The 25,627-nt window shown below is 42.6% G+C and overlaps 2 protein-coding genes across 4 annotated transcripts; both read right to left on the reverse strand.

The window, feature by feature from the left end:
• Positions 1-638: 638 nt before the first annotated feature.
• Positions 639-10,223, reverse strand: LOC123990200 (metalloreductase STEAP2-like). The gene is made up of 6 exons (XM_046290774.1): positions 9,940-10,223; positions 8,338-8,774; positions 8,100-8,258; positions 6,112-6,639; positions 2,428-2,592; positions 639-2,149 (listed from the first exon to the last, which is right to left on the reverse strand). Exons 2-6 carry the CDS (start codon positions 8,725-8,727, stop codon positions 1,865-1,867), a joined length of 1,527 nt encoding a protein of 508 aa, XP_046146730.1. The 5' UTR covers positions 8,728-8,774; positions 9,940-10,223; the 3' UTR covers positions 639-1,864.
• Positions 10,224-10,731: 508 nt separating this feature from the next.
• LOC123991164 (STEAP family member 1B-like) lies at positions 10,732-25,186 on the reverse strand. Of its 3 annotated transcripts, none has more exons than XM_046292446.1 (6): positions 24,974-25,186; positions 22,003-22,121; positions 20,959-21,316; positions 18,561-18,727; positions 12,070-12,234; positions 10,732-11,779 (listed from the first exon to the last, which is right to left on the reverse strand). In XM_046292446.1, the coding sequence occupies exons 2-6, from the start codon at positions 22,111-22,113 to the stop codon at positions 11,516-11,518; spliced, it is 1,065 nt and encodes a 354-aa protein (XP_046148402.1). In that variant the 5' UTR covers positions 22,114-22,121; positions 24,974-25,186; the 3' UTR covers positions 10,732-11,515. The 3 variants fall into 3 exon arrangements, with proteins under 3 accessions (XP_046148402.1, XP_046148401.1, XP_046148403.1); XM_046292445.1 differs by lacking the exon at positions 24,974-25,186 and adding an exon at positions 24,394-24,544; XM_046292447.1 differs by lacking the exon at positions 24,974-25,186 and adding an exon at positions 23,412-23,608.
• Positions 25,187-25,627: the final 441 nt, after the last annotated feature.

Below are 25,627 nucleotides of genomic sequence, written 5' to 3' on the forward strand. Positions count from 1 at the left end.
CAACATTTCCTAGTTTTGTATCACATTCCAATGATAGAACTGGGGAGGACAAAAATGGAATTTCAGAATGTGGTGGGGTACATGTCCCCCCCGTCCCCCGTCCCCAGTGAAATATGCACCCCTGGATCTCGTCATGTTATCTCTGTGCATTCAAATTGCCATTGATAAAATGCCATTGTGTTTGTTTTCCGTAGCTTATGCTTAACCATACCATAACCCCACTGCCACCACGGGGCACTCTGTTCACAACCTTGACATCAGAAAACTTTTTGCCCACACAATTCTATACACGTGGTCTGCGGTGGTGAGGCCGTCGTTGGACGTACTGCCAAATTCTCTAAAACTAAATGATTTTTCTAGAAACATCTCTGGTGGACATTCCTGAGGTCAGCTTGTCAATTGCATGCTCCCTCAAAACTTGAGACATCTGTGGCATTGAGATGTGTGACAAAACTGCACATTTTAGAGTGGCCTTTTATTGTCCCCAGCACAAGGTGCACCTGTGCAAGTATCATGCTGTTTAATCAGCTTTTGATATGCCACACCTGTCAGGTGGATGGATGATCGTGGCAAAGGAGAAATACTCACTAACAGGGATGTAAATAAAAATGTGTGCACAAAACTTGAGAGAAATAAGCTTTTTGTGTGTATGGAACATTTTGGGGATCTTTTATTTCAGCTCATGACACATGGGACCAACACCTTACATGTTGCGTTTATATATTTGTTCAGTGTATTTTCAAACATGTTGTCACACATGCTCTTTGATAGCTGATATGTTCTCCTACTGACTAGGCTTTTAATCCATGCAGAAGGACTCGGAAATACACTTATCAATAGTATAAAAACATCTGGATCAAGTCTTTGTGGATTGTCACATTATTCACTACTGATGGTTGTGTTGTTGTGAAGTATGCCTACTAGTAAATACATTTTATACCATAGTGTCATGAAATGATCATTTTTAGGATGCATATCATACAGTACTGCATTATCAATACACACACAGTATACATGAATGTTGTTCCATAATTACATGACTTCAATTGACAACAAATAGCTTGATTCAACAATAACCTGCTACATCATTTCTATTGGCCGTGTAAAAAATACTTTTTTTTTTGGCACATTTTTCTGTCTGTTGAACACAGTGACACAGATCATGGAAATATGTTTTCTCAAGTGTGTGATTCTCAGTCAACATTCATACATTGATTTCACATTTAATACGATCTTCACATATATCAGAATTCATAAAAGTACATATCTAAAAATACATGGTACTTGGGCTGAACATAATTCCATGATGACTATTATAATTCTACAACAAGGAAATTGGCAATTTGCAGACAATACTCAGACAAGTCACAGAACCACATTGTGCCTTTTGCAGCACTGACTGAACCACAGATTCAAGGGCATATAACATATAGGCTAATTATCCTTAATATATTTCGTCTGGAACTAGGGGCTCATTAAATGCTGTTGGAAATGTTACAGTATGGTTGGTCATGGCAGCGTGTCATCAAAGTGTCACTGAAGAGCAAAGACGTATGTCTGATCGATCAATGGCAGGGCAGTGGTAGCTAGCTAGAGCACTGGCAGAATATCGATAGCTAGATAGGCTATGCTGCAGTCTGGCCCAGTCTGGTTGTGTGGCCCAACCAACCCAGGACTCTGGCTTCACAGTCCAGTTCCACAATCCAATTTCTCCTCTGAGGATCAATAAAGTTAATTCATTCATTGATCCATCCAGTCATACGTCTGCCTGCCTATCTACACATCCACCTATCATCCATACATCCATCCATCCAGCCAATCCATCCATCCATCCATCCATCCATCCACCCCTCCACCCATTCATTCACATGATAGTGACCCTCTCTGGTGAGACGTGTGCTGCTGCCCCAACAGGGTCCTGGCGCAACTGGCTGCTCTCAGCTCCCCGTTTGATCCTGTGGAGCCTCCGTCCCACACAGGGGATCAGCAGGAACACCTTCCCCAGGATGACACACAGGGGCAGGGCCAGGGCCACCACGAAGTTAGGGGGTAGGTAGAAACGGTAAGCCTCCTCCTCAAAGGCCCGCTTCCAGCCGAACAGCAGAGCATGGAACGTAGCGATAAGCAGAGCGATGTAGCCCAGTGTCGACTTGGGGAGATGGAGAGCGGGAGAAACACATGCATGCATCAACGATACATTATATCACAGCTTTTACATCTACAGTAAAAACATTATTACAAACAACATGAAGAAGACTACTCAGAAAACAAACAAGTGTTTTACCCAGAGGTTGACAGCTTGTTATTATTTCTTAGTCAGTATTATTAAATCAGAGAACTTTCCATAAGAATGTTCATCATCCTCGTCACCATCTTCATCCTCACCATCACCATTATTATCATCATGAACAGTGTCTGTCTGAGTACCTGAATAAAGCTGAACTCCCTCCAGTTGAGGGCGCTGTTAACAGAAGGAATGGAGGTGACGGCCAGGAGAGAAAGGAGCCCGAGGCTCATGATACCAAAAGACAGGTACATCTCTACTCTCCACACCTCCTCCTCATTCCACGAGTTCTCCACGTTAGCATGGACCTGCAGAGAGGAGAACACAGACACACATACATTCAGTAAACACATAATGTATGAATAGAAAACAAAGTCACACAAGCATAGTGTATTCACAAATAAACACTTAACATGAAATAAACTCTCACAAACACACACACAGACACACACACACACACGAGTAAAAATGACAAAGAAAATGAAATATCATCCCTTCAAAAATGCTGCTGCCTGATTTATCTAAATGAGGAGACCTAGTTTTCAGTTTAAATTTGGCAGTGTTCATTCATTAACAAAAGCCTCTACAGTCCACTGGCTGTGTCAGTGTGTGTGTGTGTGTGTGTGTGCGTGCGTGCGTGTGTGTGTGCGCGTGTGTGTGTCAGTGTGTGTGTGTGTGTGTGTGTGTGCGTGTGTGTCAGTGTGTGTGTGTGTGTGTGTGCGTGTGTGTCAGTGTGTGTGTGTGCGTGTGCGTGTGTGCCTCACACAAGGTGAAATAAAGAAAAACCGCATGCGGCATATCAAGCAATTTCAATACAACTGAAGGAGCACCTCAGAGGCCATATGGGTGTAACAGGCCTGAACTAGAGGACAGCCTGACAGGGTGAGGTGGCCTGGATTCACACACACACACACACACCACACATAAACACACAGCCAGAGGTGTGTTTGAGAAGCAAAACACACAGCGAGAGATGTGCTGGAGAGTGCAGCTGATTGTGTGGCCTGGATCGTCAGACACACACAGCTAGAAGGGTTTGTGTGTGCGTGAGAATGAAGGATGCTGGGAAACGGGGAAACGGGGGTTGCAGTAAGAGACAGATGAAGGTCAGAGGAGGACGTGAAAAGAATAAACTGAGATTAAACCGGTGAAGAGGCAGATATGACACACTACGGTATGCCACACAGATCAGTAGATAAATGTTGGATGTACAACCGTTACAATTACTGGAAGATGTATGTTGTTCACAATACCCAATTGGAATGAGACATAGCTTATAGTTTCACTTATATGAACAAGAAACACCATCAGGAAAAGATGCATTGCAATTAGTTTGTGAAGAAGAAGATGTGTACTATATGGTAACCGAAGGATCTACAGTATGTGCGTGCTGTTTGTCCCTCTGTGGTCTTCCCAGTGCAGCTGGCTGGCTGTCGTAAGTGTTGTTTATGGCCATGCCTCAGGAGCCACAGCACAAATAGATGAGTCACTCTGAGGCCAAACATCCAATCACTTCCATGTGGGTCACTCTCAAGATTAGAATTATAGAGGAGAATAAAACTGCATAACGGTTAGTGTTGCTGCATTGTTGCTGATTCACGATTCCAAAGTGAACTTAAATCTGATAAAACATCTACAGACCTCAATTACATAAACAACAGCATTTATGAAGGGTGTCTTTGACCTGACACAAACACTATTCTTCAGATATACTAAATGTTCTATCTATATACTGTCCATATTGTCTATATTTCCCATTATACATACAGTACAAGTCAAAAGTGTGGAAACACCTACTCATTCAAGGGTTTTTCTTTATTATTTTTTTTACTCTTGGCATTCTCTCAACCAGCTTCACGAGGAATGGTTTTCCAACAGTCTTGAAGGAGTTCCCACATACAGTGCATTGCAATAGTATTCATCCACCTCGGCATTTTCATATTTTGTTGCATTGCAAAATGTAATTTAAATGGATTTTTATTAGGATTTCATGCAATGGACATACACAAAATAGTCCAAATTGGTGAAGTGAAATTTAAAAAATGACTTTTTACATTTGTATTTTTTTATAAATATAAAAAACAGAAAAGTGGTGCGTACATATGTATTCACCCCCCTTTCTATGAAGCCCCTAAATAAGATGATGCAACCAATTACCTTCGGAATGGGCAACCAATTACCTGAAGTGGTGCAAGCAATTACCTGAAGAATGGGCAAAAATGCACGCTAAAGTCTTCAGTATTGTTTCGTCTTATTTCTTGTTAATTTCACAATAAAATATATTTTGCATCCTCAAAGTGGTAGGCATGTTGTGTAAATCAAATGATTACAAACCCTTAAAAATATATATTTTAATTCCAGGTTGTAAAGCAACAGAATTGGAAAAATGCCAAACGGGGTGAATACTTTCACAAGCCTCTGTCTGCTGAGAAGTCGTTGGCTGCTTTCCCTTCACTCTGCGGTCCAACTCATCCCACACCATCTTAATTGGGTTGAGGTCAGGTGATTGTGGAGGCCAGATCTGATGCAGCACTCCATCACTCTCCTTCGTGGTCAAATAGCCCTTACACAGCCTGGATGTGTGTTGGGTCACTGTCCTGTTGAAAAACAAATGATAGTCCCACTAAGCACAAACCAGATGGGATGGCGTATCGCTGCAGAATGCTGTGGAAGCCATAATGGTTAAGAGTGCCTTGAATTCATAATAAATCACTGACAGTGTCACCAGCAAAGACCCCCACACCATCACACCATCACACCTCCTCCTCCATGGTTCACGGTGGGAACCACGCATGCGGAGATCATCCGTTCACCTACTCTGCGTCTCACAAAGACAGTGGTTGGATCCAAAAATCTCAAATTTGGACCAAAGGACAGATTTCCATCAGTCTAATGTCCATTGCTCGTGCTTCTTGGCCCAAGTCTCTTCTTCTTACAGGTATGCTTTAGTAGTGGTTTCTTTGCAGCAATTCAACCATGATTTGAGCTATCTCCTCTGAACAGTTGACGTTGAGATGTGTCTGTTACTTGAACTCTGTGAAGCATTTATTTGGGATGCAATCTGAGGTGCAGTTAAATCTAATGAACTTACCCTCTGCAGCAGAGGTAACTCTGGGTCTTCCTTTACTGTGGCGGTCCTCATGAGAGACAGTTTCATCACATCGCTTGATGGTCTTTGCGACTGCACTTGAAGAAACTTTCAAAGTTCTTGACATTTTCCAGATTGACTGACATTCATGTATTAAAGTAATGATGGACTGTTGTTTCTCTTTGCTTATTTGAGCTTTTCTTGCCATAATATGGACTTGGTCTTTTACCAAATAGGCCTATCTTCTATATACAACCCTTACCTTGTCAAAACACAACTGATTAGCTGAAATGCATTAAGGAAAGAAATTCCACAAATTAACTTTTAACGAGGCACACCTGTTAATTGAAATGCATTTTGTTTAAGACGTTTTTGGTTACTACATTATTCCATATGTGTTATTTCATAGTTGTGATGTCTTCACTATTATTCTACAATGTAGAAAATTGTAAAAAAATAAATAAATAAATAAACCTTTGAATGAGTAGGTGTGTCCAAACATTTGACTGGTGCTGTATATATACACACATTATATATATATATTTATACTCTGGACTCAGACATTGCTCGTCCTAATATTTCCATATTTCTTAATTATATTATTTTACTTTTAGAGTTTATTGTTCGATATTACTGCACTGTTGTTGCTAGGAACCTAAGCATTTCATGTGTATACGACCAATAAAATGTTAATTGATTTGACACACACACACCCTCCCTCCCTCTGTCCATCACCCACCTGTTGGTAGGCCATGTTGAGGAGCAGGTATCTCTCTGACCTCCTCATGGGGAGACAGAGGCTGTAGAGAACGTGGACACACCCCAGAAAGAAGCTCAGGAGCCCCAGCTGCTTCCTGCTCTGTAGCCAGCCCTCCAGCCAGTGAGGGAACCTCCTGTACTTAGTCCTATAGTACAGCTGGTGGACCGCGGCTAGCTGGCCCGCCAGGTAGACTAGAGCGAGTAGTGTTATGGCCACTGTGGGCAGAGTCCTATTCACCATCTCTATAGGGATCTTATAGAAGTCACTCTGCTTGCTCTTCACATAAGGGTGGATGATGTCCCGGACAAAGGAATAGGCGAAGAAGAAGATGGAGAGAGCCACAGTGGCTAGCACGGGGCCTTTCCAGTCGGGGAAAAGGCGCAGGGGCATGTTCTCAATCTCTCTGGAGGAGGAGAGGGCTCCCATGTCCACTGGGGTGAAGTTGAGCTGCCTGGTCAGCTCCATGATCTGTTGTCTGCCCTCTACAGAGTTACTGCAGATGTACACCTTGAGGAATGGGTAATCAAGCAATAATAAATCAAGGTAGTCAATCAGTCGGTCAATCTAATATGTATGACATGGTCAATGTGCATTGCATGTATTGTGAATGTGATGTAATGTGTACATTTTTTTCTAAACAACCTCACGGAAGGCTTACCTTGTCAATCATAGGCATGAAATAACAAATAATTAGCAGATATAATTATGTTAAAGGAAAACATGGTTGTTTCTACCCCTTGTGACTGAGACAAACACAATCTGATGCCCTGGTTCATAATATTGAGCTTGTTTTTTCATTGTCCTAATTGTGTTAATTGAATTTACTGTGTGCATTTACTGTGTGTGTGTGTGTGTGTGTGTGTGTGTGTGTGTGTGTGTGTGTGTGTGTGTGTGTGTGTGTGTGTGTGTGTGTGTGTGTGTGTGTGTGTGTGTGTGTGTGTGTGTGTGACTAGAATGGTTTTATTTGAAGAAGGATGGCAGCGTAAAATGTTCTTCTCAGTTGTAGAGTCTCACTATAATCCTTGCATAATATTTGGAGGAATTAGTCTCCCTCCCAGGCAAGCACAGACCAGACTGTTAATGCTTTAACCAGCTCAGTAGCCTGCCTTACACTCCTCCTAGTGAGGATATCATAGGAATAAAGACGAAGGTGCAGTGACATTACCCTGAGATGTGATATGTCATAATCATGTTTGATCTGTCCCCCGCATATGACATCATCATGCCGTAGGGGGAGGGTATGTATTGAGGAGAATGTCAGTGCACCTCTTTGAAAGGTCAGCCAATCAGATTGTGTCAACAACAATGGTTTGTAACAACTGACATTGAACAACTGAGAATGATGTAGAGAGATGTAGCTGCTGTTCAAAAGATCACAGCAAACAAGTGTTTAGGACAATGGATGCTTAGAGACTATCAGCAGCCATTTGGCTGATCCTGTTGCAGAGTCTGATGCTGCCATTTACTTTCTCTGTAGACGGATGTTAGCCTAACTTGGTTCCAGATCTGTTTGTGCGGTCTTGCCAGTTCGGCACCACAGCGGTAAGAGATCTGGAACCATGCTAGACAGACAGGTCAACATCTATACTGCCTTGGCTGCCAACAATGTTATTTCAGCAGATTCAGCTCTGGGTCCAACTTTAATAGACTGAGTGGTTTGTTACCTGCAACAAGTCTGTACAAGGGGAGACATTCTATTTATGTAAAAATACTAATTTAGTCCTAAGTCGCTCTGCGTGGTTTATGCAATACAATATTTATAAGTTAGAAATGAATGACTAACTGTGCAATGAGTTAAAGAGTGGGACAGTGTGTGATCCTGAATTAATTCTGAATAAGTAACTCCTGAAATTAACCTTTGTGTGTCCCAAATGGCACCCTTTTCCCTAAATACTTCACTACTTTTGAGCAGAGCCCTATGGGACACAGGGAGCCATTTGGGACACAGACCTCTTCTTCCATCTTACCTGCCTGCTGGCATCTTTGGGTCCAGACTGCATAGCCCAGGCAGATATGACATTAAAGCCCTTCACAACTGTAGAGTCTGGGAGCAGGGAGGCCAGGTACTCAGCATTGGACTCAGGGTACTGGTTCACACGGCGGTTGTTGCTCACGTCCACCAGAACCTTAGAAGAAGAAGAATGAAAATGTGTCTTTTTGCTCACAACCCAATCCCCTGACACACACACACACAAACACACACACCTTCCCTGCCAGCAGATGCTTGAGGTCCCAGAGAACAGAATAATGCTCCCTGCGGATAGCGAGGAAAACCACAGAAGCTTTACCCACAGCGTCTTCATGGTGGGTCACATCAACAACATGAGGGAAGAACTCAGCGGCCCGTTTGGGTTGGCGGCTCCCCACCACCACGTGGAAGCCACAGCGGAGCAGACGGATGGTCAGGCACTTGGAGAAGTCACCCGAGCCCAGGATGGCTACGACAGGCTTGGGGAGGGGGCCGTGGGGAGGAGGGTCCCTGGGGCCATTCTTCCTTACCCCATTGGGGAGGAACAGGGAGGGGGTGGTAGGGTGGGCTGTGTCAGTGTAAGCCGGGCTGCTGCAGCCGCTGCCCAGCATGGAGATGGTGTCCATCCTTAGGCTCAAGACCTCTCCTGTCCTTTAGGAGGACGTCTCAGGTTCTAGGATGGTGGAATATGGTCAGTTAGTTATGTACAGTACTTGATTTGAGCATAGAGATCGATGGTGTCTGGCTATAACTTTACATTATAAGAATAAAGTACACTGAATATTCACTGTGTAGTACATTGCCTCCAACTGTGTCAACTGCGATTTGCTTGCTCTCTGACCAGAAGAGAGGAAGTACCCTTGGTAACATCTATCCACCCAGCTGCCTGGCTCCCTAGCCTATCAAGAAGGAATTCCTCCCTTTTACTCTGCAGGATGCAGCAACAGCTTGTTAGGCCAAGCACAGTCACAGTGGAGACATTCATTGCAGAGTGTTATTAGTTTGGGATGCTGATTGTTCCTTCTTTGGTGGTCTGGACATTTTAATACTGGAAACACATTATGATGATGCAAAGCTTGGGGACCTTAATTGGTTATATTAAATTATCAAACTGCCTGCAAATTGTAGATGCAATCAAATTAGATAAATCAGGGTGGAATCTAATATATGTAGTTGATGTACTGTATGTCTAACCAGCCAAAAAAGATATGTTGTCTAATTCATATTAAAATTATATTAACCTACTAGACTACCAACTACAACATGACATTAAATTAGTATTGTAGGCTATAGGTTGCTTTCAGGTTATAAAAAAAAAAATCTCAAAATGTCACCATATTTTGTAATCTTATCATAGAGATCATACTATTTTCAATGATCTAACCTGACATATTTTGTGAAATACAGTATAATCTACACATTCAACATTTTTGAACGGCACTATCATGTCACAATATGTCCTTTGGTGACTTTGAAATATCTTCTCGTAAAATGTGCTATTAATTAACCTGTAGAACTATTACTACTAAACAATTTACTATATGCTAAAAAATCATTCACAGTAAACCATGTATTCCTAATGTTAGAAAAATTATCCCGCCAATCGAGGTTTAGACAACATGACTCATCTCATCCAGAATAGATTGCTGCTAGTGCAGAATAACCAGGCTCCACATCGCAGAGGAATTATTTAGCTTCAGACTCCACTATACAATGTAATACATCATTACGCTTTACAAATACAGCCTACTATAGCTCACAGGTGTATGCACATAGATTGTAGGCTGCGTGTCAAGTGTGTGCAAATTCGTGCGTTAATCGCAAGGTTACAGCCATACCTTTCATGGAGCTGGTAAGGACACCACTGCACGAATAACACACATCCAGCCAGCTGATCTCCACAGGTCTGTCTGTCGGACTCCCCTCCCTCTCTCTCCTAGGTGGATCTGGCTGTGGTTGTGCTTCGGCTCAGCAGCGATGTCATGCATACAGACACTGAGCGGATTCCTGTCTTGCAGGCAGAGCACGTACCAGCGACGAGCATCACACCACGCACAAAGGGGAGGTAGCGCCACGCACAAATGCAACGCAGGTAGTCCTCAAAACGAGGTCTCCTTCAGTTAGGGACACAGGTCATATCCTTTTAGGATTTTCGTGTTGGAGTAGCATCATTCATTTGCAAAGGCTAAATCCCATGTGAGGTTGAATTTTGATGAAAGAAAAGGACCAGTTGAGCATCCTCAGATCAAACCCGTTTCATACAAAAAACGGGCCAAGTCCCAGTTAGAATAGGATAGTCATATTTGTCAACATTACTCACGTTTTTATACATTAGAAATGATAAAGAATACAGAAGTAATTATAAACAAAGTATGACTTGCATTGGTATTCTCTCTCCAACATCTCCATCATGTTTATCCAGAGTCTGAGGATAAAGTGGAACAAAATAAAGTGGAACAAGGAAGGGCACAGACCAAGAATTATAAACAAGAGTGTCACTGTACAGCTAGACACATTCATCTAAATCACCTCTTTGACTCTGGTACTCAGACAAAGAACTATAGTCATGTGTTTAAAAAAAAACAATTGTGAATGTCAAAAGTGAACTGTACTCATGAAAGGGCAAGCAGTTGAACTCTCATCATGTTCAAATCTTTATTTCAGACTGAAACTGAGGGTAGTTCCTCTACCTTCAACTGCATTTTGGGATATTTCAGCACGTTTTGCTGCGGTCTTGATACATCATATTCTAATGGATATTCTAGCGCCAGAGAAAATACACAAAGTAAGCTTCAAAATCATTCATACAAATTATCATGGGCCTACTTAAATCAGAATTATGATGATGCTCTCAATGGCTGCTTCCTGAACAGCACCCTATTTCCTATATAGTGCACAACATTTAACATTGTCTACAGGGATTGTCTACAGCCATTGTCTAGTCTGACATTAAATAACATTACTATGCACTAACTACTTACTTATAGAATATATGTCTAAGAGGAGCAGGCTTTGGTTTCTCCATGTTTCCCTGACTGGGTGCAAACAGGCCACAAGATGGTCATTCGTTTTACTTTTACCTTCAACTGATCTTCCTCAGTAGCCTTGTGAAACCAGTCTGATCTTGCAATATCTCAATTAAACAAACCATGAGCACAGCGGTCAGTCTGCTTAACCAGGCTATGTTCTCAGGACATCAATTCAGTAAGCACACTGTGTGTAGACTACAGAGTATGTCACCTCAGATATCTGTATAATAAGCAGAAGAGTGGAACTGTGCAGTGGCCACTTTATGTTGCCCATCAACCAGCACCGATTCTCCTTGAGGTCCAGAGACCAAGCTTCCGGTCTTATCCCAAAATTGAAACAATTTATCAATCGTCACTGCTGCATCCAAGGTTGACGCGTCTTCTTTCAGAGCGAGTCTTTTTCAGTCACTCCCCTTCCCCTTGGGGGGCGGGGACTCTCCCAGCCTCGACGAATCTGCCCCAGTCGCCGGTCCAGGCAAGGCAGCAGCAGCATAGCCTTGACCAATAGGACGGTGGCTGGGAGGAGCGAGGCCAGGATAAAGGATGGAGGGGTGTACCACACGTAGTGCTTTGGCTCCACCCACTTCCTCCAGCCATAGACCAGAGCATGGGCTGTACACAGGACCAGGGCAGCATATCCCAGACTCCTCTGCAGGACAGAAGGACCAGAAGATAGGTAAACAAAAAGGAGGCCTGTCAACAGCTACTAAGAAAAGACAGACTGACAGAGAGACAGACATTAGGAGAATTGGTAAACAAGGAGACAGTTCCACAGGTACTACCAAACAGACAGACAGACAGTGAAATTCAGGGTCATTGACACAGAGATAAATAGATACTGGAGAGGAAACCCTGACCACTTAAGTCATAGATAGAAAGACAGACGGGTGGATGGAAGGACATACAGACAGACAGATCATTATTCATTAAAAGATTCACCTGCATCCAGGTGAACTCTCTCCAGTTGAGGGCGTCAGAAATGGAGGGAAGGGAGGAGATGGCTAATAAAGCCAGGAGACCCAAACCCATGATACCCAGGGAGACATAGATCTCCATACGCCACACGTCATCTGCTACCCATGAGTCCTCCTGATTCTGCTGGACCTGATGGAGAGATTACCATATTATAAATTAAAATGATGCAGAAAAATGTATCTTGCTTTTTTTTTTTTTACCATGCTTTTGGTCACTTCTATGTTAGACTTCTGCAATGCTCTACTTTCCAGCAACCCGGATAAAGCACTAAATAAACTTCAGTTAGTGCTAAACACGGCTGCTAGAATCTTGATAAGAACCAAAAAAATTGATTACATTACTCCAGTACTAGCCTCTCTACACTGGTTTCATGTTAAGGCTAGGGCTGATTTCAAAGTTTTACTGCTAACCTACAAAGCATTACATGGGCTTGCTCCTACCCATCTTTCTGATTTGGTCCTGCAGTACATACCTACACGTACGCTACGGTCACAAGACACAGGCCTCCTTAATGTCCCTAGAATTTCTAAGCAAACAGCTGGAGGCAGGGCTTTCTCCTATAGAGCTCCATTTTTATGGAATGGTCTGCCTATCCACGTGAGACATCGACTTGGTCTCAATCTTTATTGAAGAGTCAACTCTTTAGTAGGTCCTATGATGGAGTTTAGTCTGTCCCAGGAGTGTGAAGGTGAACGGAAAGGCACTGGAGCAACGAACCACCCTTGCTGTCTCTGCCTGGCCGGTTCCCCTCGCTCCGCTGGGATTCTCTGCCTCAAATCCTATTACAGGGGCTGAGTCACTGGCTTACTGGTGCTCTTCCATGCCATCCCTAGGAGGGGTGCATCACTTGATTGGCTTGAGTCACTGACGTGATCTTCCTGTCCGGGTAGGCAAAGTGGGTGGGGTTATATCCTGCCCGTTTGGCCCTGTCCGGGTGTATCGTCGGACGGGGCCCCAGTGTCTCCCAACCCCTCCGGTCTCAGCCTCCAGTATTTATGCTGCAATAGTTTATGTGTCGGGGGGCTAGGGTCAGTCTGATATCTGGAGTATTTCTCCTGTCTTATCCGGTGTCCTGTGTGAATTTAAGTGTGCTCTCTCTAATTCGCTCTCCTTTTCTTTCTTTCTCTCTCAGAGGACCTGAGCCCTAGGACCATGCCTCAGGACTACCTGGCCTGATGAATCCTTGCTGTCCCCAGTCCACCTGGTCGTACTGCTGCTCCAGTTTCAACTGTTCTGCCTGCGAGTATGGAACCCTAACCTGTTCACCAGATGTGCAACCTGTCCCAGACCTGCTGTTTTCAACTCTCTAGAGACAGCAGGAGCGGTAGAGATACTCTGAATGATCGGCTATGAAAAGCTAACTGACATTTACTCCTGAGGTGCTGACCTGTTGCACCCTCTACAACTACTGTGATTATTGTTATTTGACCCTGCTGGTCATCTATGACCATTGAACATCTTGGCCATGTTCTGTTATAATCTCCACCTGGCACAGCCAGAAGAGAACTGGCCACCCCTCATAGCCTGGTTCCTCTAGGTTTCTTCCTAGGTTTTGGCCTTTCTAGAGAGTTTTTCCTAGCCACCATGCTTCTACACCTGCATTGCTTGCTGTTTGGGGTTTTAGGCTGGGTTTCTGTACAGCACTTTGTGACATCAGCTGATTTAAGAAGGGCTTTTATAAATGCATTTGATTGATTCATATAATTGTGATTGTCTAAGGTTGCAAAATTCCAGTAACTTTCCCATAAAAATACAAATAAACATTGTTGGAAGATTTCCGTAATCTTGGCTATATACACGGTGTACCAGTACCGGGTCGATGTGCAGGGTTACCAGGTTATTGAGGTAGATAATAAATATAGGTAGGGGTAAAGTGACTAGGCAACAGGATAGATAATAAACAGTATCAGCAGTGTATATGGTGAGTTAAGAGTGCAAAAAGTCAAAATACAGATGGTCTGGGTAGCTACGGTGGCTTGCAAAAGTATTCACCCCCTTGTCATTTTTCCTATTTTGGAATTACAACCTGGAATTAACATGAATTTATTGGGGGGGTTGTAGCATTTGATTTACACAACATGCCTACCACTTTGAAAATCTAAATATTTTTTGTGAAACAAGACCAAAAAACAGAACTTCAGCGTGCATAACTATTAACCCCCCAAAGTCAATACTTTGTAGAGCCACCTTTTGCAGCAATTACAGCTGCAAGTCTCTTGCGGTGTCTATATAAAACTTGGCACATCTAGCCACTGGGATTTTGGCCCATTCTTCAAGGCAAAACTGCTTCAGCTCCTTCAAGTTGGATGAGTTCCACTGGTGAACAGCAGTCTTTACGTAATACCACAGATACTCAATTGGATTTACTAGGTCATTCCAAGACATTTAAATGTTTCCCCTTAAACCACTCGAGTGTTGCTTTAGCAGTATGCTTAGGGTCATTGTCCTGAATGAAGGTGAACCTCCATACCAGTCTCAAATCTATGGAAAACTGAAACGGGTATCCCTCAAGAATTTCCCTGTATTTAGCGCCATCTATCATTCCTTAAATTCTGAACAGTTTCCCAGTCCCTGCCGATGAAAAACATCCCCTCAGCATGATGCTGCCACCACCATGCTTCACTGTGGAGATGGCGTTCTCGGGGTGATGAGAGGTGTTGGGTTTGTGCCAGACATAGCGTTTTCCTTGATGGTCAAAAAGCTACATTTTAGTCACATCTGACCAGTACCTTCTTCCATATGTTTGGGGAGTCTCCCAAATGCCTTTTGGTTAACACCAAACGTGTTTGCTTATGGCTTTTTTTCTGGCCACTCTTCCGTAAAGCCCAGCTCTGTGAGTGTACGGCTTAAAGTGGTCCAATGGACAGATACTCCAATCTCCAATGTGGAGCTTTGCAGCTCCTTCAGGGTTATCTTTGGTCTCTTTGTTGCTTCTCTGATTAATGCCCTCCTTGCCTGATCCTTGCGTTTTGGTGGGCGGCCCTCTCTTGGCAGGTTTGTTGTGGTGCCATATTCTTTACATGTTTTAATAATGGATTTAATGGTGCTCCATGGGATGTTCAAAGTTTCTGATATTTTTTTATAACCCAACCCTGATCTGTACTTCTCCACAACTTTGTCCCTGACCTGTTTGGAGAGTTCCTTGGTCTTCATCGTGCCGCTTGCTTGGTGGTGCACCTTTCTCAGTGGTGTTGCAGACTCTGGGGCCTTTCAGAACAGGTTTATATACTGAGATCATGTGACAGATCATGTGACACTTGGATTGCACACAGGTGGACTTTGTTTAACTAATTATGTGACTTTTGAAGGTAATTGGTTGCACCAGATCTTATTTAGGGGCTTCATAGCAAAGGGGGTGAATACATATGCATGCACTCATTTTCCGTTTGAAACAAGTTATTCTTTTTCATTTCACTTCACCAATTTGGACTATTTTGTGTATGTCCAATACATGAAATCCAAATAAAAATAAATTACAGGTTGGAATGCAACAAAATAGGAAAAACGCCAAGGGGCATGAATTATTTTGCAAGGTACTGTATTTCATTAACTATTTGGAAGTGTTATGGCTTGGTGGTAGAAGCTGTTCAGAGTCCTGTTGGTTCCAGACTCGGTGCATTGGTACCTCTTGCCGTGTGGTAGCAGAGAGAACAGTCTATGTCTTGGGTGGCTTGAATCTATTCCAATTTTTAGGGCCTTCCTCCGACACTGTAGAGGTCCTGGATGGCAGGGAACTCAGCTGACCACCCATCAGAGCCTGGTTCCTCTTAAGGTTTCTTCCAAGGTTCCTGCCTTTCTAGGGAGTTTTTCCCAGCCACCATGCTTCTACATCTGCATTGCTTGCTCTTTAGGATTTTAGGCTGGGTATCAGTATAAGCACTGTGACAACTGTTGATGTAAAAAGGGCCTCATAAAATACTTTTGATAAATATGGCATATATTCAGTCAAATAAGCATTTCACATGCACATACAGTGGGGCAAAAAAGTATTTAGTCAGCCACCAATTGTGCAAGTTCTCCCACTTAAAAATATGAGGCCGGTAATTTTCATCATAGGTACACTTCAACTATGACAGACAAAATGAGAAGGAAAATAATCCAGAAAATCACATTGTAGGATTTTTAATGAATTTCTTTGGAAATTATGGTGGAAAATAAGTATTTGGTCACCTACAAACAAGGAAGATTTCTGGCTCTCGCAGACCTGTAACTTCTTTAAGAGGCTCCTCTGTCCTCTACTCATTACCTGTATTAATGGCACCTGTTTGAACTTATCAGTATAAAAGTATAAAAGACACCTGTCCACAACCTCAAACAGTTACACTCCCATACTCCACTATGGCCAAGACCAAAGGGCTGTCTAAGGACACCAGAAACAAAAATGCAGACCTGCACCAGGCTGAGAAGACTGCATCTGCAATAGGTAAGCAGCTTGGTTTGAAGAAATAAACTGTGGGAGCAATTATTAGGAAATGGGAAACATACAAGACAACTGATAATCTCCCTCGATGTGGGGCTCCACGCAAGATCTCACCCCGTGGGGTCAAAATGGTCAAATGAACGGTGAGCAAAAATCCCAGAACCACACGGGGGGGGGGGTTGACCTGCAGAGAGCTGGGACCAAAGTAACAAAGCCTACCATCAGAAACACACTATGCCGCCAGGGACTCAAATCCTGCAGTGCCAGACGTGTCCCCTTGCTTAAGCCAGTACATGTCCAGGCCCGTCTGAAGTTTGCTAGAGGGCATCTGTATGATCCAGAATAAGATTGGGAGAACGTCATATGGTCAGATGAAACCAAAATATAACTTTTTGGTAAAAATTCAACTCGTCGTGTTTGGAGGACAAAGAATGCTGAGTTGCATCCAAAGAACACCATACCTACTGTGAAGCATGGGGGTGGAAACATCATGCTTTGGGGCTGTTTTTCTGCAAAGGGACCAGGACGACTGATCCGTGTAAAGGAAAGAATGAATGGGGCCATGTATCGTGAGATTTTGAGTGAAAACCTCCTTCAATCAGCAAGGGCATTGAAGATGAAACGTGGCTGGGTCTTTCAGCATGATAATGATCCCAAACACACCGCCCGGGCAACGAAGGAGTGGCTTCGTAAGAAGCATTTCAAGGTCCTGGAGTGGCCTAGCCAGTCTCCAGATCTCAACCCCATAGAAAATCTTTGGAGGGAGTTGAAAGTCCGTGTTGCCCAGCAACAGCCCCAAAACATCACTGCACAAGAGGAGATCTGCATGGAGGAATGGGCCAAAATACCAGCAACAGTGTGAAAACTTACAGAAAACGGTTGACCTCTGTCATTGCCAACAAAGGGTATATAACAAAGTATTGAGATAAACTTTTGTTATTGACCAAATACTTATTTTCCACCATAATTTGCAAATAAATTCATTACAAATCCTACAATGTGATTTTCTGGATTTTTTTTACATGTACCTATGATGAAAATTACAGGCCTCTCTCATCTTTTTAAGTGGGAGAACATGCACAATTGGTGGCTGACTAAATACATTTTGCCCCACTGTATCAAAGTCACATCTGACAACTATGCCTGATTGTGAACTGGCACATTGGGATGGGCAACAGAGTCAATATAAAGTTGGCTTTCAATAATAGCTGTTCTTCATATTCACATAAGATTCCACACTGAGAAAAGTACACAACGATCAGGTTGTTCTGTTTATTCTGGCCAGCATACAGCACATACCAAAACTCCCACACCTCAATACCAACAGAAACCTGGCACTGTAATTTGTCATTTAAGAATTGGTTTACCCTGTCATGAAATGTTATACCAATATACAACCCTCTCTCTCTCTATTTCCCACTCACTCCATTTCACCTGCTCTCTTGACCTCTGAAGGCTTGGCTATGAAAAGCCCACTGACATTTACTCCTGAGGTGCTGACCTGTTGCACCCTCTATAACCGCTGTGATTATTATTTGACCCTGCTGGTCATTATGAATGTTTGAACATCTTGAGGAACGATCTGGCCTCAATGGCCATGTACTCTTATAATCTCCACCCAGCACAGCCAGAAGAGGACTGGCCAACCCCTTGCAGCCTGGTCCCTCTCTAGGTTTCTGCTTTAGGTTCCTGCCTTTTGGTTGGGTGAAATGCAGAAGACACATTTCAGTTGAATATATTCAGTAGGGGGATACCTAGTCAGTTGTCCTTTCTCTTTCCAGGTAGTTTTTCCCAGCCACTGTGATTCTACATCTGCCCTGTTTGCTCTTTGGGGTTTTAGGCTGGGTTTCTGTATACGCACTTTGACAATTGTTGATGTAAAAAGGAATTTATTAAATACATTTGATTGATTGATTGAATATATGCCATACTGCTGAAATAAGCAACCATCTGTTCATCATAGTATAAAACGCATATCAAGTTAAACTAAAATGCCATTTTTGATACAAGCCTGGTCTAGCCAGTAGCCATCTACCTGTTGGTAAGCCCAGTTGAGCAGCTTGTATCTGTAGGAGCGTCTCATAGGGTAACAGAGGCTGTAGATAGCATGGAGTGCTGCTAGGAAGAAAGCTAGCAGGCCCAGCTGTTTCCTCATAGACATCCACCTCTCCAACCAGCCTGGGAAACTGCTGTACTTGGTACCTGACAGAGGGGTGTGTGTGTGTGTGTGTGTGTGTGTGTGTGTGTGTGTGTGTGTGTGTGTGTGTGTGTGTGTGTGTGTGTGTGTGTGTGTGTGTGTGTGTGTGTGTGTGTGTGTGTGTGTGTGTGTGTGTGTGTGTGTGTGAGAGAGGGGGGGGGGGGATTAGTAGTGCTTCCCAACACATTTTTAAAATGGCTGACAAACTGTCAGGCTACAAAAGGCTTACAGTTGTCTGGGAAAGTTGTTTTTACATGGTGGATCTACATCTCGTCTGCCTGGGAGAAGAACCTCAAGATGATGTGTGTCATGTCAAAACCAACACCCTAGCTCTGGTTTGACACCATCTTGCCACATCCTGGCTGTGTGGCTCTCACTGGAACCCGAATATAGACTAACTTCAGTACTTTTCATATGATCCATCAACCTTTGTTGTGGAGAAACCGATGCCCCCAAAAAATCCCATGTGTTATCCTATCTATGAAGCTTATTCCATTGTGGCTGGCTGCATATTTTCAACCCCCTATAATTGCATTGCACTGAGGAAACCTCAACCTATATTTATACACTGCAAGGCTCCAATTACCCTTACGAATAGTGACTGGACAGAGAGAGAGAGGGAGAGAGAGATGAAGAGGGGGAGGGGAGATTGAGGGGAAGGGTCAGACAAGGGTGGGGGGGGGTAGTAAGATCAAACGGGAACATTTTTTTGACTAGGGTGTTGGTGTTGACCCAATGATACACAATATGTTGAGATTCTTCTGCCAGGCAGACAAGAGTAGACCTTCCTGCAGGGAAAGATAACCTTGGGCTAATTCATAACTATAAATAGGATTTAATTTATTCTCTGAACTTAAATAAGTAAATAAATCCACTCTGACTGAGCTTATGCAAACTGTGTGTCTCACTGCACTGATTTCATGTCAGTGTTTTTGTGAGAGTACGTGTATGACTTTTCACTCCAATGACTTTCAAATCCAATTGTTTGTGGTAGTAGGCCTAATCGAGCATTTCCATTGACAATTCACTTTCCAAATGTTCAGTTTCCATCTATGCAGGCCAGCACCCGTGTCTCATGGCTCTGGCAGACCTGCTCTAACTTCTGTGATATCTCGTGTGGCTCAGCTGGTAGGGCATGGCAATTGCAATGCCAGGGTTGTGAGTTCAATTCCCGTGGGGGACCAGTACAAACAAAATATTAAAATGTGTCCACACATTACTGCATGTTGCTCTGGATAAGAGTGTCTAGAAAATGTAAACGCTTGTTTGGATTTTAATATTAATGTATTGTGTTTGAATTTGTTTTTTTTTGTCTAGTAATTACTATACTGTTGGAGCTAGAAACAAAAGTATTTTGCTGCGCCTGTGATACCATCTTCAAATGTGTTCACCACGAATAAACTTTGATTCGAACTGTTCATATGTCATTTTCATAACAATTGCCAAGTGTGAACTTTAATACCTTCTCACAAAGCAACAGTCTTGAATGATGCAGAGGTTGTTGATTCTGCTTGCCATAGGTCTTTAATGGCACACTCCTGATATGATAAGACTAGAGGTAACATTAACATAAAACACTGGCAGCCCAGTTGTGTGGGGGGAAAGGTATCAGCATGCTTTGGTTGGCGGCTAGCCGAACTAAACGAGTATGCTCGCATACTCCTTTAAAAAGACCTTCGCTTGAAAAACGAGAAAAAAGCAGCAATAGTTTGTTCATTTTGAGACGCCGTAGCCAGACTATTCCTCAAAAGACTGAGAAGGAATCTAAGATAATCAAAAATTCTGTCATTAATATTGACGTTTTGCAGAGGAGATGTTAGTCGGGTAATTTTAAATTTAACTAAGATGTTTGGTGCATTATTCCACAACAACAAAAAATGTTAATGACAACTAAGACTATTGAAGAATCGCTACTCTTGACCAATCATCGATGAAGGGGCATAGACTTCGGCTTGCCTCCAGAAAACAGGTTGTGTGCCAGAACAGCCCAAAACTAACAAAAACGTCACAAAATGTCATCATAATACATGCACAAACTCTTCCGAACTGTTTCGGCTAGGAAAAACACCACGTGTAGCACATAGCAATGGGCAAATTTAAGTTTAGGACTTTGAGCATACTTAGGTGTATATGCATGTGCTTGCCTGCATGTTTGTGTGTGTGCCCAAGCCTGCGAGTGTGTGTGTGTTTGTCCCTGCCTCCATACAAACAGTATGTGTATGCGTGTGTAGCCTACCTCTGTGCAGCTGTAACAGGGCAGCCAGTAACCCAGGCAGATAGACCAGAGCAAGCAGAGATATGGCCGTCCATGGCAGGGTCTTATTCATCACCAGTATAGGGATCTTATAGAAGTCACTCCTGCTCTGAGACACAAAGGGCTGCAGCACATCCCTTGTAAAAGTGTAAAGGAAGGTCAGCGCCATCAAGATGGCCATCAGTTTGAGGGGTAGGTGCCACTGGGGGAAGAGGGGCATCTCTTCTAAACAGACGCTGGAGGGAAACTCAAACTCCTCCAGGGCGAAGGAGACCAACAGAGGGCGATGTTCAGGATGTTTAGCCCCGTTCAACAACAGAGCCTCCTGGTCCTCCGAGTCCTTCGGGAGGAGAGGAGAGGCAACGTCACGTTCGAGTGATACGCACGCATTCCCCGACCAAAAATCTCTGTAGAACAATAGCTAACGCTAAAGTCGGAACCTTGACAAACTTAACAGTGAGTGAGTGATGACCATGAAAAAAAAACAAAGCTATGTTCAACATGCATTTTATTCTTCTGGCTTTATCTAGCTCTATTTGTGATATTTTACCTTGCTTCGCTGGCTTGCTATGTAATCAATCCTCTGATGACATCTGCAATATTGTGGACAATAACCATTTGATTACGTATTTTTTAACTGTCATGAGCTGCATTTGAAGTTGCATGTGATCGTATCAACTGCTAGGGAAACAAAGAGCTTTCTGATTCTGGGAAATGGGCCGGGAAATGTGTCTATAAGCTTCCTCTTCTAAAGCACAGTAATACAACAGCAATGTATGGCCGACATACAACTAACTGACTATATATTTGGTTTTCTGTGGTGGTAGCTTAAACGCAAACAAACGGTTCTCATTCTGTCTGAGTCACAACCAGTTGAAATGACAAATAACAGCAACAGGGTAAGCAGGACAACTTTTAATGAAACAAGTGCCCCTATTCACACGGCATATTTCCCCTCGGGAAACGCTTTTCCTACTCACCAGAGTTTAGCCTGATTCACTGACATGGGCAATGGGTGTGTTTTACCTTGTGTACCAGGTGTGGTTTGTCCACTGGGTCCGTTATAGCTAGCTCATGCCATGTGTCTTGGTCCTCCACCACAGTGTTCTGTGAATCCGCTTGTCTTTCCTCCATCATTTCAGAGACTGGGCAGACAGGAACAGAGACACCACCATAGATTAAGGCATTTCAACATCCTGGGATTACACGTCTGGAAACACCCTTGGTAGTTCCTCTTAATTGTAGTGCATAGTTTGGCTAGTACTACTATAGAGTTGACTATGTGGTCTTACTGATCAATAGAACATTATTAAAAACAAGTGAGTGGGAATAAGTGAGAAGAGGCATGGGTCTGAAGCCAAAAAAAAGTCAGGAAATTCACACGTGCATCACGATGCTCTACCAAGGTTTTCCAGCACCTAGCTTTCACCTACATAAGTAGCTATGTTGGTACTGTACTTCAAACTATTGGTAGGCAGGTTGCTTATTATTCAAACCTATTCAAACAGCTTAATTCATACTCTTAGAGGTGCTTCCACAATAGTGTGAGTTGTACCACATGTGGTGCATTTCCTTAAACCTTTATTTTATCCTAAAAAAAATCATAACATCCTTTTTTTGGTCAGTAGGCACCCAACATAAACACAGGTGGTGGTGTGTTGGACACAGTAGCTCAGATTGATCGAGAAGGTCTGCATTTCTGATTTCTGTAACTTAACTTATTTGTGTAATATTGACATAAGCTCATTGATCAGCACAGCAATTGATACAACAGGAACATGTTTTAAACATGGTCCTGTTTTATCAATTGCTTTGTTGATCAATGGATAGTGCATTACCTCTGTCAAAATAATGTGTAGCTTAAGTTGTGTTTACACTTGTTAGTTTAGTTTTGGGTTCAACCATTTACTATATGCAGTTCAACATATCTCATTTACTGTTTCGTATTAACAAAGCAATTTGTTTTCTTGGCTACGGTTTGTGTTGTGGTCTTGGATGTTCTTAGTCAAGGAAATATAGCAGCTAACTGCAGTGTTTGTCCCGTCTGAAATCTGGCTACCTCGTCTTAACGTTACTGTAGTTTGGCCAGTGCAATGCAAATTAACGTGATCAGGGTGGCAGTTTCCCCAAATGTGCTGGTTTTAAACTTAACTAGTTAGTTAACATTAGTTATGTTTTGTGTAAGAAAGTATAATATATTGTGGCGCATGAACTGGCCATACACGTTAACTAACGTTACAAATCTACGCTGGCTAAGGTTACTTAGCTAGCTAAAGTTCATTGGATATCATAGCAGCCAAGGACGTTCGCTAGTTGTTGATTATACGCAAGTGTCTACATCAGCAGTTTACACATGATGACTTCAGCCGTATGCGAGGAAAAACCTTACTTGGCAAAATATAGATAGCTAGCTTTTATACACACACATACAGTACCCTAGGTTTGTTCGCAAACACTTCTTATGACTGGCAGCATGGGGCAAGCAGCTGATTTAGTCAATCCGGTATTTATTTTAAATCGCATGGTCACTTTATGGACGCTATAGTCTAGTTTTAATCTGACCTCTAGAATTTGAGATAGATAGGCGCAAGAAATACTCTTAAAACTCAGTTGCTAAAGACCCTATTACAAATCTGGTATGTGGTTCTCGGTAAATGACGGACGGCTGATGACGATGGGCGTGGAGTGTGTTGTGGACCTCCAATCAAGTTGCTCTGCACATTTTCATCGATACTGGTGTCATATTGGCATAGTTATGAAACGGATATTTCAATTTAACACCGAGCTTCAACCAATGCCTATAATAGACGCAACTATCGTGAATATCATGGGTTGTATGTTGTCACATTATTGTTTTGAACCGATTGATGAGCATTCTACTCAATGCATCGTCAATGAGTGCGCTTACAAAAAAAATATTGCCGTTTTGAAACTGCAGTAAAAGTTCCGTAATTGCAGTCGGCTGTGGTATTTTGGATGCAATAATGGCAGAACAACTGCAATGTACTGCAGTTGAACTGAAGTTATACTGCACTCTAACTGCAGTTTACACTGCAAAATTACCGCAGTAAAAAAAAATGTTATTTTGGATGCAGTATTTGCGTCATACTGCAGTGACTTCAGTTATACTAAACTCTTGACTGCAATCTTTACAGTTGCTTGGAAATACAATGTCATTCACACGGAGGCAAATAATTTGTTGAAAAACCTTCTGTCATCATTTTGATGTCACCAAATTGACTGTATATGCAGTATTGACAAACTTTGCTAGCGAATGACAACGTTGCCATCTGTCTCAAGTCAATTTGACGACATGATAATGCTGACGAAGTGGTTTCCTACTAAATATTTGACGAATGTTGAAATATCATCGTATTTCCAGGAATTATAGAGTAATTTAGACAAAACAGTAGTTACCTTCACCCAGAATGACTGACTGGGTTTGTAACCTCTTTAGGCCACCACTATAGCACCACCGATAGAGGGCGGCTTGAAGAACGTTCATAATAATGTAATGACGCGACCGAGTGACGGACGTGAAATCTGTGAATAATTAGCCCGTTCCAATCAGACTCTCCTGGGTTTAATTCACAAGATGGAATGTGAAGAACTCGAGATCTGATAGCAGAATCCACATGACTTTCATTCCCACGGCATTAAACCGAAACCATTAATACCAGAGGAAAAAAACGACTGGCAAAAGACAACACAATAACATAATTGTGACAGAAATAGATTAGGAAGAAAAACCGTATTACATTTGTAGCCTAGTATAGTGCAGTGTAGCCTACTAAAGTAGAAAGCAAATATGGAAATGTTATACCTATATAAATGTCTTATTGGTTTACTTGAAGATTTCGTTGTAACTTTTTTTTAAAAGTGTCTATAGAATCCTTACCAGAGAACATATGCGCAAATAGCATTAGTAAAAGCAAATAATGGCATAAATGTGGACAATCTGTCAACCTACTGTATGTGTGTTATGTCAGTGACTTACTGGAAGTTTAGGTCATCTACAAATATTTATCCTGCCGATGGACGGGTCCAAAGGGATGAAAGTTGTGGGGGAAAACGGAAGCTGCGTGGAGGACACGGGGATAATTATTTACATTATAAAGAGAAGTGTCCAGTCCTCGACGAGCTCGCGGCTCGGGCTACATCTATTTAAAAGCTCAACAACCTACGTGTCTTCAAAATGACGCGGACGTGGGGCACTGAGCGTTCTATAGTGAAAGGACCGCGGCAAGGAGGGGGTCTGGCAAATTCTGTCCACGGATTGGAAGTTGGATTTGGAAGGGGCGTGATATATTACACACCTCTGGGCAAGGATAGGTAAGTACGCCCGTGAGGCGGAGTGAATACGACATTTCGGGGCGGGTCTAGGATACAATTCACAGCCACACATTTTGAATGGTGTGTTTACAATTTCTGTAATATTTAGTTCCTTCTAGAAGACATGGGCAAACATGATCAACGAACACATACAGACACCTCTAGCAATAAAACAAGTTATATTATATTCTGAAGACTGAGTTAACCAATATAGAAAATAGATTTTATTTGCACCAAAAAAGCTTTCAACAACCACACTGTATCTTGAATGTCCTATTCATCCTCTTACAACAACTTGAATAACTTTTTTCCTCTCCTT

Source organism: Oncorhynchus gorbuscha, linkage group LG12, assembly GCF_021184085.1.
Source record: "Oncorhynchus gorbuscha isolate QuinsamMale2020 ecotype Even-year linkage group LG12, OgorEven_v1.0, whole genome shotgun sequence".
Taxonomy (NCBI): Eukaryota; Metazoa; Chordata; class Actinopteri; order Salmoniformes; family Salmonidae; genus Oncorhynchus; species Oncorhynchus gorbuscha.

Coding starts and splice junctions, on each gene's coding strand:
- LOC123991164 (XM_046292445.1), bottom strand. CDS start 24,481: ATGAACGTTCTTCAAGCCGCCCTCTATCGGTGGTGCTATAGTGGTGGC. Junction 22,122..24,393: donor GTCAGTCATTCTGGGTGAAG/GTAACTACTGTT, acceptor CTGTCTGCCCAG/TCTCTGAAATGATGGAGGAA. Junction 11,780..12,069: donor GAGAGTTCACCTGGATGCAG/GTGAATCTTTTA, acceptor TCTGTCCTGCAG/AGGAGTCTGGGATATGCTGC.
- LOC123990200 (XM_046290774.1), bottom strand. CDS start 8,727: ATGGACACCATCTCCATGCTGGGCAGCGGCTGCAGCAGCCCGGCTTAC. Junction 6,640..8,099: donor CCAAAGATGCCAGCAGGCAG/GTAAGATGGAAG, acceptor CCATTCCTCAAG/GTGTACATCTGCAGTAACTC. Junction 2,593..6,111: donor TCAACATGGCCTACCAACAG/GTGGGTGATGGA, acceptor TCCTCTCTGCAG/GTCCATGCTAACGTGGAGAA.